This window comes from Onychostoma macrolepis, chromosome 05 (assembly GCF_012432095.1).
Source record: "Onychostoma macrolepis isolate SWU-2019 chromosome 05, ASM1243209v1, whole genome shotgun sequence".
Classification (NCBI taxonomy): domain Eukaryota; kingdom Metazoa; phylum Chordata; class Actinopteri; order Cypriniformes; family Cyprinidae; genus Onychostoma; species Onychostoma macrolepis.
Window position 1 is genome coordinate 33472317 of NC_081159.1, and position 10304 is coordinate 33482620.

The following is a 10304-nucleotide window of genomic DNA, read 5'->3' on the forward strand; positions in this document are numbered from 1 at the left end:
TTCAGTTAAAAAGAATAGAATTTATTCTTCTAAGATAAAGCCTAAGGGTAAGGGAATGTTCAGCTCAATTAGGAAAAGTGGATAGCTCACTAATTCTGATAGATCTCTCAGATTAAACTGTCAAGTAATTACATTGCAAGCATTCACTAAAAAAAAAAACCTCTATTTTACAACCTAATTCTAAATGTTTCCTCAAGAGTTAACATATGCATACATTTCATCAACAGAAACTGAGATCTCAAAAACTGTGAAATGCAAACAGCTATTGTATTTTCTTTATTTATATTTTTAACTTGGTTGAGTGTACCTTCGAGGTTTAAATGGAGAATAATATATCTCTGTATTATATGTCTTCATGGGACATTACTTATCTTTAACAAACTCAAACCATTTTTACATTATATACATATAAGCAAACTAAAATATTGATCAATTTCACACATGTATTTTTGTAAAATGGCTGAATAGAAGAGTCATATATTTGTATTGTTGTAGACCCTTGAAAGAGAAAATCAAAGTGTGAACAAATTGCCTGCATCTGTGTCTGACCATTGTTACCATGGTTTCCCCTCAGGCTATGTCATGAGTTCTGATGTAAAATTGTTCTTCTACGTAAGAGAAACATCATCATGTACTAAAAGTCTTACAGCAAGTTACAATATTTGAATGGATCTACATAAGCCATGATTTTCAACTGGAATCTTGTTAGCTCTTTCATGTCCCGACTTTTAGTTCTGGAGTTTTAGTTTTAATGACTATTGTTTTTTCTTTGTTTCTTTGGGTCTTTTTTATTATTGTGTGTGTGTGTTATTGTTGTTGTCTTTTTTTTTTTCTTTAGGTACAAATTAATGCACTTTTGCCATATTTACGTGATATCAGTATAATCTGTATAAACAGTGTAATCTATTTTGGAAAATCAAGAGAAACCAATATAAACAGCCCTAAAGTAAAATGACTCCTCCTACTGGTTAGGCCCAGAACATCAGAATAAATAAAGAATTATTGTCAGGCATGTTCGCATGATTAAAACCCCAGAATCTACATTATGTAAAAATAATAGGTAACACAATGTCAGTTCAGGAGGGAGTGCTGTTGGACATTCTATAGTCAAGGATTTCCTCAAACCATGTAAAGGCCTCCTGATGCAGGATACCAAGCAATAAAAAACTGAATAATCAAAATGATGATCATTATGAAATGAAATATTATAGCACATGACAGGCTGAAATGTAAGTGTTGCAACTACATCATAAAGAAAGCAAAGCCAAAAGGTCAAATGCATAGAATGCATAAAATATTAATACCCTCCTCTACTGTCAGTACTACATTGCATAAGAATGGGTATTTGGAAATTTGTCTGAGCTGAGGTACCATAAATGTAATATTTTCAATTCCTGCCAGTGTTTGGCTCAAACTGTATGCACATTCACCCTTGCACTGCATGTTGGTCAACACTCATACCTAGGTTTATATACATATTCTCTATCTAGGCAATGCACTTAATATGGCTCCGTTTTATTTTCTTGTTCTCCTTTTCGAACCACAGTTGAAATTTTAGCTATCATTACGGTTTACCCTTGGACTTCGATGAAATGCAACATGTGTTGTACTGAAATAAACAGCATTGTCTGATCAAGAGGAATTAACTGACTCTGACCTTGACATTTAATTACATTAGTAAAGGTCACCATCCAAATTAGTGAGATGGTTAAGATATCCCTGTAATCTGACTTAGTTACCTCTAGTAACGGTACAGCAAATAGCATAACAGTAAACAATGCTATCAAGTACCGATTTAAGAATAATTAGAACAGCCCTTCCACTGTGACAAATCATCTTACAAAATTACTGTAATTCTGTAGACCTGTAATTGTTTAATTGTAATTTAGCATTGTTAAAGCGTCATTCTGTCAAATAATCAATTGCAAACCAACTGAGAAACTCTTTAAAAGTGTCTCGCAGTGGCATGTGAGCATTACGTTTGAAGCACTAAGAGGGTTTGATGTTTCCAAAATAAACAGCACACAATGCCTCCTTTTGATCTAGGAATACCAATATTCCTAAGATCATGATTCATTTGTTGTTTTTGGTCACATTTATCATTTCCATCTCACCAAAAATAGACAAAAGAACATGTTTAACATTTCTTTAAAACTTTAGTAAACATTAAGAATAGGAATATAAATTCATATTAACCCTAAGACACACTAACCCTAAGTCTATATGTATTAATATAGCATCTATCACAAGCACAATAAATAAACAAATAATCATGCACAGAAATTAAAGCACTTTGACGTATCAATAAACATCCACAAACAATATTCAAAAGTGATGGGGCATGAATGTGTATGAAAAAGTGTATGAAAACATGATCACGACCTCTTATACTGCACAATAATGGTTCAACTCAACGAGCTGATCGTTATATAAGCAATAATCAATACCTTAGATCAATAATCACACCAATAAACACATTACTCTTTAGTGCAAACAAATAAGTAAAAAAAAAGAAAGAAAGAAAAGAGAAGATAAGCTAAACAAAAATACAAACTTATTAATATTAGCCTAATGTTGGGAAAAGCTCCTACACATTTTGTTCTAAAATAGAGTGCTCTTAGTTAATGTTTATATGATATCACTTAATAACAATACCTTATTGTAGTACCTCAAAACTTCAAGAAACATAAAGCCACTCAAGAATGTACAACTCTCACTGGTTGGTCTAGGTACACAACGTCTTAAAAGTTTAACGTCTTTAAAGACAAACGTGTCACATATTTTTAAGCATCACATAACTGACATAGCTAAAACAAGCTTCATTACTGAAAAGTACTAATAAGAAAAATCTCGTTTTGTAAACTATAGTGCATTAACACGTGAAAACCAATTGCAGGAGGCACGGACATATGGATATAGCGCGACTGTTGTGACTTCCAAAATATGTATTTGTATTGTATAATACATTAAAGTATAACTAAAAAGTTTATTTTCGGTTTTGGTATACACAGTCGTAAACTAACGTAAAACATACTTCTCAAGGTCTTGTTCACACATACAGCAACTTTAAAGTCGGTAAAGCTGACAGACAAACACCCTTCACGCAGCCAAGGCCCTCCTCCCTATTCTAACTACTGTCCAAATCAGCCATAAAACTACACACGTTTTTAATTGAAACACATACAGTACGCGACTAAAACAGTTTCCAACTGAATTAAACAGGTGCATAAGGAACAACGTGTTGAAATGTATGCGAAGCAGTCTTGTAGTCTACTATGTGTGGGGAAGAAAAGCTTGATCCATAGACTAATATATAATTTGTATTTTTCTTAAATGTGCTGAAATGAAAACCTAATTTGCTATAAATGTAAAAAGAGTTAATTTACTCGACGTTGCCCTCCCTGCAGACTCACGAAGTATTTTACAAAACAGTTCTATGACAGGAGGCCGGTATAAGCTTCAGAAAATACTAACATAAATACTGTTTCTGGCATAGCCTATATATTTTTAATAATATTTAAGTTAAAAATGACTTGAGAATACAATAATATTTTATGATGATTTACAGTAAGACTGCCTAACGTTACCCAGTGTATGCTTAGCCTATACATCACTCTCTTATAGCGGCGTAAAACTATCTGAAACACAAAGAAATACACAGAGAGAGATTAAAGTTTTCAACGTAAAACTGACGACATTTGTCATGATTGAAGTAATGAATTAAATGGATTGAGGCAAAAAGTGGTTATTCAGACAACCACAGGTTTAAAAGACTTACGAGCTAACAGCAAAGCTAGCAACAAATACATTAACGCAGAGCAGCACACAGGGTTAACAGAACAGAGGTCATGATTTATTTATTAATATCAATTCGCTTGTATTCCATATACGCCAGCACTTCACTTTAAAAAAATCCTTAACGTTTAATGAAGTAATATTTGACCGTTAAAATAAAATTTGTTTTTTTTTAAATCAATAAGTAAAGGGGTACAGTCAAACTTCCAAGGCCGCACTGCCAACCGTCTGAGAGACTGGTGCTCAGTTAAAAAAAAAAATAAAAAAATAAAAAAGACAAAAAAAAAATAAAAATAAAGGTGCTAACAAACACACACATTGCTAAACAAGATTACTGCATTTTGTTTATATAGTAAAATAACAAGGGTTCCTTCTTTCAGCACATTCGTTCAGTTAAAACATTCCAAAAATCAAAGTAGCCAACATCGAATAGAATCACCCCACAAAAATGACAACCTTTTCATGTCATTTGCTATAAATAAACAGATTATATAAGACAGACATTTTATAATACAGCGTCGGGAAACAGAGGGCATATGATAAATTAATGAAAAATGTGTCTGGGGTGTTTTTTCCACTACGGGCCAATGCCATGGTTCCCATACCCGCCGTCTCGTACTACACAGAGATAACAATACAATCAGCGCTGTGATCGGACCGCTGCTTGAAGGCCCCGTTACCTCCAAAAACTGAAGACGAGCCGCTCTATGTTTTGCCATATGAAGTTTTTTTGCGTTAAAATGGCCGAGTGATTTATTGTTTGCTTAGCCTACAAACGCGTGCGTTATAGGCAACAAGCTGGCACTTCACAACACGGAGTCAAAAAGAGGTCATTCAGTAAGTACAAGCATTAGAATACGGAACAGATGGCCATTTATCTTTTGTAACTAAAACTACATTTCGGCTCCTTTACGTACTTGGAGCGAGGGCTAAAATTCCGGTCACTTGGTTGGGCTGCGAATCCTAATTTAATGATGACAAATAACGGACATGCCCGATACACTCCCTACAAAACTCCATAGTTTCTATAGAATTTGCTCTAGAAGCTGCTAAGAACGTCTACACAAAACAACAACATACGTAACAATTATGTTTGTCTCAGATATCCCGAGACCGGAGGCTAGCGCGCAAATCTACCGGGGTCAATAAAATATTAGCAATAGCCCGGAAAACACTGGGATTCCAGATAAGCGGCTGAAATGTTTAAATCATCATTTCTATCTCGTCTATTCCTCTAGCAGAACAGAGCATTTTGTGTCGTAGCCCTGACAGGCTTTAATCGCTGATACTTGACACTTAACACACGGTTAGAGCGGTGTTTTTCTATCAAATATTTTGGTCGTACGTAGGGAAGTCCCTAGCGGCTCTGTTGAGTCGTATTGTGCTTTTCGTGTCATGGTTCACTGTAACGTCTAACACTTCGCAAAATAAAAATAATACAACTTATAAAAACTACAGACTAAGTCTTCATAGCCTGCCAACTGTTAAACTACAAGAAGATCAGTGATCAAGCAAGGAATTATATGGTCATTTTACCTGAGACGTCACTTCGGGCAACCACGAGTCTTTTTTGTTAATATCAGACAAACACTGGCTGTTCTGAGAGAACTCAGCCTACAGATCCGATAATCCGGAGCGGCAATTCTTTTTCAACTGAATGTAATTTCACAAGTTTTCTGTATCTTCTTCAAAGCTGGCTTATGTATACGATATTGATAAACAAGGACTAAAGTCTTGTATTTGAGCTATTAGTATATGCTTCATGCTTAAGTTTTTTTTTCACCTCATATCAAAGGAATGACTGCTATTACTCTTATAAATAGCCTAACATAAATAGTATAAGTACCCTCCCCCTCCCTTCCCTCTCCCTATTTCTTACCTGCTGCTTTAAGGGTCTTTCTTCTCCAGTGGCTACAGCGCTTCACAGCTTCCCCGGTTTTCCCCAGGCAAGGACTGAGTTTATTAATATTGTCCCTTACTTTGTTTCATTTCTCACTTCCATCTTCTTTCATCTCATCAATAAACACACGCTGCAGCCTACCTTCGGAGAGGACATCACGCAGCTCACTCGTGCCCTCCCATTTTTTCACTATTCGTCGAAGATTTTGGGCAGCCACGCCTTTCTACTGGCGATTGGAACAGAATGGACTTTCTTGAAGCACGTAGGTTGTGATATAAATCGTTCAACATGACTTTACCCCAATCGGTGAGCCGCACGCCCTCCCTTCCGCGCGGCGAGGAACGTTGAAACTGGCTCCATTGTGGCTCTGAAAGTGAAACTATTCTGCCTTATCGCAATTGTTGTGTTTGAACCAGCATGGACACTGTGCATCCTCAGTTTCTTAATTGTCGGTCACTGTACAAGTGCACCGTTTTCCGTTGAGTATTTCGATGCGCTTGTTGTGGTCCCCTTTTGAGGAGTTTCTGCTTGTACGCGCTGCTCCTTGAGCATAAACAAATGCATACATTGCCAAGACATTAATGTTATTTGGTGTTATGAGCGCGAATTAAACTCCCTGAAATCCATGTCCCATCCTCGATCAAAAGGCCAGTCATCCGAGAATCCTGCATGTTGATCATTTATAGATAGCCTACTTTAGATTGGTTAGGGACGATGTCAGTAAATTTCTCAAAATCATATCTGGTCCCACATTGGACGATGACGCTGCCCGTCAGCTGGAAGACCAACAAGCTAGATTGTTCACCGTGCCTTTTACTTTCTACGCATTTCTATTTTCTCATTTATTTATTTTTTAACGTCCCTAGCTGACCTCAATGAAACGTAAGACGAGTTGCTGACGGTATTGCTGGCCAATCAGATCGTGAAAAGTGACACCGAACTTTTTTCTTCACCAATACGTTCACAGAGCCGTTGTGACTGACACAAAATAATGCAATAGTGGCTCACGAGTCCCCAGCTACATTGAGCACCCCCTCCCCCGACTCCCCCCAGTCTAGACAATGACAGGTGTGTGCCGCGCTCGCGCGGTCGTCTGTAGTCTAGACGAGGAATAATCAACCTTCGAGCCTAAGTGATTTTTTTTTCAGGCGCGCTGCTTTTGTTAAAGTGTGTGTGTGAGAGCATATATATATATATATATATATATATATATGTGTGTGTGTGTGTGTGTGTGTATATGTATGTGTGTGTGTGTGTGTGTGTGTGTGTGTGTGAGTGAAGAATACAATCCTTCAAACGATTGATCGTGCTATTATAACAGTGAGCAGTGAATCTTGAATATTGTGTCCGGATATTGGCAGCGATGTAATTATGATTTAGGACGTCCCACTCAGATTGTGTAATGTTAAAAGTTCAAAGAGACACATTTACAAACAATAAGCCATTTCTTGCGTATATATTCTATATATTATTTTGTTAAAAGCTGTTCGACCTTGGCTCACGTAAATATTTCGTCACATGTAACAATCTCTCGCCTCCATAATATCATTCCTCCTAGTATGAGGTTTCCGGTTTGGTTGCACGCTTTTCTTGATATTGAGTTCCCCCTTTCGGTTATAAACATGAACAGCAACGTTTAACCGAGAGGTTCACCGGGGGACACGCACACCGTCTGCCCTACATAAAATGCACCCATTGTAGGCCGAGGTGTCAGCTGAGGACGACTTGCAACCTAGAAACGGCGGTTTGGCCCCTCCTTCCCTTTGTCAGTCCTATTGTAAACGTTAGTCCGAGGTCTTCTGAGGTATTCTTTTCTCAAAAAATAGATAGTAAAATTGGCATTAACTGCAGAAGCTGTGTTTCAACCATGCGAACGGAGTTTTCTTCTTTTTCAACGAACCTTTTTGAGACCCCTCACGATTCTTTATCAAAGGCGCTGTCCCGGGGAACTGTGCCCAATGACATCATCCCCGCCTTTTGTATACAGTTGCTAGGGGTTACAGGGTGACATTTCAAACAGTCCTGCTCTAGATGTGTTCGAGATACGCGGTCCAATTTCTGTATTAACACAAAACGGACTAAAGACAAAGTTTGGTATTTATTTTTAACAGAGGTAATGCACTTGAAATCCTTTATTAAAGAGCGAACGCTAACTAGGCTATCTGAGTAATAATACTGCGAGAACGTACACTTCGCAACTTACCTTTTGTGTGTATCGTTTTTTGTAGGCTATACTACAACAGTATAAACTTTCAAACTTTGTGAGATGGCAGATTCTGGTCTATCAGAAAAAGCGCTTATCACCGAGAGTGCGGAGACCATTCGTACTAACGTTACCTCAGTGTTCACGGACCCTTATGAACGCTCTGTTAACTATATGGAGACTCACAGTATTCTTCAGATTTTTCAGGTGAGAAAGAACAAAGCAGCAGTTACTGATATATTTTTCTTACGAAGAAAATGGGAGACAGTGATGAATTGCTTAGCACAAAATGGCGAAGGACAATTCAGAGCACTAATAGAAGTTCCAAAAAAAAAAAATGGCTTAGCATGCTAATATTGCATTGTTCCGGTTTATTTAATAAAACTACATATTGTTTTATGAGTATTACGAAAACAAAAAGAGCTCTGACTAACTACCAATGTTATTTTAGCAACAAAAGAAACATTTTGGTGCTTGAGACATCCAGGACAAAAAAATGATTCTTCATTGTATTTTTTTACTCATAGTCTCGTTTGTGCTATTTCAGGACATCACAGAGAAACTGGTTTTTGATAGACCCGACGATCCACTTCAGTTCATGTTAGAACAGGTATTTTTAATCAGAATTTTTTTTTTTTTTGGACTTTCCAACACATTGTCATTATATAGATTATTTTATAGAGATCTCCAAAGTCTTGACTGACTTGAGAAATTGTGGGTTTTTCATGAATAATTCTTGCTGAAAGTATATTGAAGAGGCATACGACCTGAACTATTCGTGATCAATACACTGTCTGATTTAAGAGAAAGAGCTTGTGAAATATAATGTATACTGTTTTACCTGGCCCTATAAACAGGTTAATTTTTTTAAATAAATTATGTTTAATAATAAGAAGTGACATTTTCGAATAGTTGTAAGACATCCTAATCACAGTTGATTTTACAAAAACTTTTGCAGGTGCAAATGAAGATCAAAATCCGTGATGAGTCAAGAAACACATTTGTGAAATCATAATGAATTCTAAAGCAAAGTAACAAGGGCTTTGCAACAAATTGAATCCAAGTATATTCTTTTATTTATATATTTCTTTAAATAAGGTGTATTGGTTGCTGCAGGTCATTCCGTGACTCCACATTGTTGTTTCCAAGCAACTGTCTTCACATTTTTTTTTCTCCAAATTTACCATGTTTTGTCACAATTTTTAGACGTATTAGCATTCATTTTCAGTCAAACAATGCTGAAATCTTAATAATGTAGTTTGCGAGTGTCTTTGACCTAAATATCTCAATGAACGCACTCAAGTGGCAAGTTGGAGCTATTAAATGTGAGGGGAAAAAAATAACAAAAAAAATACATATTTAACGGAGTAATTACTAACAGGCATTCTCTGGATTTTGGAGACACAGTTATAATTATAATTCTCAGATTGTTATTGTTTTATGAATTAACTATGTTTTATAAGATAAAGCAACTTCTGTATAAGACATGAATGTATGAGACATTATGCCAGTCTTCGCCAAAATAAATAAATCAATAAAATGCTAGCTAGACAAAAGTAGCTGGCTTTTGTGCTGAACTTGAATTTCAATGGTGGATTTTGGCTGCATAAGTAAAGGAAGTCTTTGTTTATAGTAGGGTCTTATTACAGTGTATTTCTATAGTTATCTACTGTATATTTACACTAAAGCAACATCTGGTGTTTCAAGACCGGTGTATCTCATGCAGTCATTTCATTTGTAAATAAAAATAAGTTCAAAATATCTTCACAGTCACATTGTCTATTTGCATTCATTGCATTTATTGTTGTTTTATATATATATATATATATGTTTAGTTTTTTTGTTTTTTGTTTTTTTGAAAGCTAAGACTATGATCATACATTTAGAAAGTCAGACACTTATTCAGTTTGACTTACAACATACTCAGGGTAAATATAATTTTTTGCTTGTCAGTGACTTATCTAGTAATAATTGAGCATCGCCTCCAACTGTGAGAAATGCTATAACTACGGCAAACACTATTAAAATGTTGAAAATTGTTTCACTATAAATATTATGAATATTAAAGTATTTCCTAGCTAGTTTATGAAAATGTGAATATTGTTCTGTAACGTAACATGAACATGATTCTTATTGTCATAGACAGTATGCCCACTGTTTAATTTCAAATGTAAATTGTTCTATATTCCCCAGTGACTCAACTTACCCTTGACATGACACAGCTACAACATGAGGCAAGTTGGTTCCCTGGACCACTTTACTTACATACTAGTTTTATTATATACATTTTATATAATTATACATTTCTGTGACCCTATATTATAGATGATTGCTTCAATTTTTTATGATTTATATTTGACTACTAGACAACTGTAAGTGGCACAACTTACCCTGTATATGTAGGAA

General features: G+C 35.8%; 2 protein-coding genes across 6 annotated transcripts in view; one reads left to right on the top strand and one right to left on the bottom strand.

Annotated features, from left to right (window-relative positions):
• The window catches only part of zbtb20 (zinc finger and BTB domain containing 20), a 70187-nt gene extending 63390 nt beyond the window's left edge, over positions 1-6797 (bottom strand). The window contains exon 1 of one of the 4 annotated variants that reach the window (XM_058775109.1): positions 5837-6797. The gene's annotated coding sequence lies outside the window, so the exon portion shown is untranslated. Of the gene's footprint in view, positions 1-5331; positions 5594-5674 lie in introns of those variants that run through there. The other 3 variants (XM_058775106.1, XM_058775111.1, XM_058775108.1) reach the window with 3 other exon arrangements.
• A 284-nt stretch (positions 6798-7081) lies between these two features.
• On the top strand, positions 7082-10136 carry tex55 (testis expressed 55). Of its 2 annotated transcripts, none has more exons than XM_058775122.1 (4): positions 7082-7808; positions 7924-8105; positions 8446-8508; positions 8857-10077. In XM_058775122.1, the coding sequence occupies exons 2-4, from the start codon at positions 7962-7964 to the stop codon at positions 8911-8913; spliced, it is 264 nt and encodes an 87-aa protein (XP_058631105.1). In that variant the 5' UTR covers positions 7082-7808; positions 7924-7961; the 3' UTR covers positions 8914-10077. The 2 variants fall into 2 exon arrangements, 1 of the variants encoding a protein (XP_058631105.1); XR_009271267.1 differs by lacking the exon at positions 8857-10077 and adding an exon at positions 10092-10136 and having other exon boundaries at positions 7086-7808.
• Positions 10137-10304: the final 168 nt, after the last annotated feature.

Excerpts from the sequence above, each read along its gene's own strand:
- tex55 (XM_058775122.1), top strand. The coding sequence starts at position 7,962 with ATGGCAGATTCTGGTCTATCAGAAAAAGCGCTTATCACCGAGAGTGCG. Across the intron at positions 8,106-8,445 it reads GTATTCTTCAGATTTTTCAG|GACATCACAGAGAAACTGGT; the intron begins GTGAGAAAGAAC and ends GTGCTATTTCAG. Across the intron at positions 8,509-8,856 it reads TTCAGTTCATGTTAGAACAG|GTGCAAATGAAGATCAAAAT; the intron begins GTATTTTTAATC and ends AAACTTTTGCAG.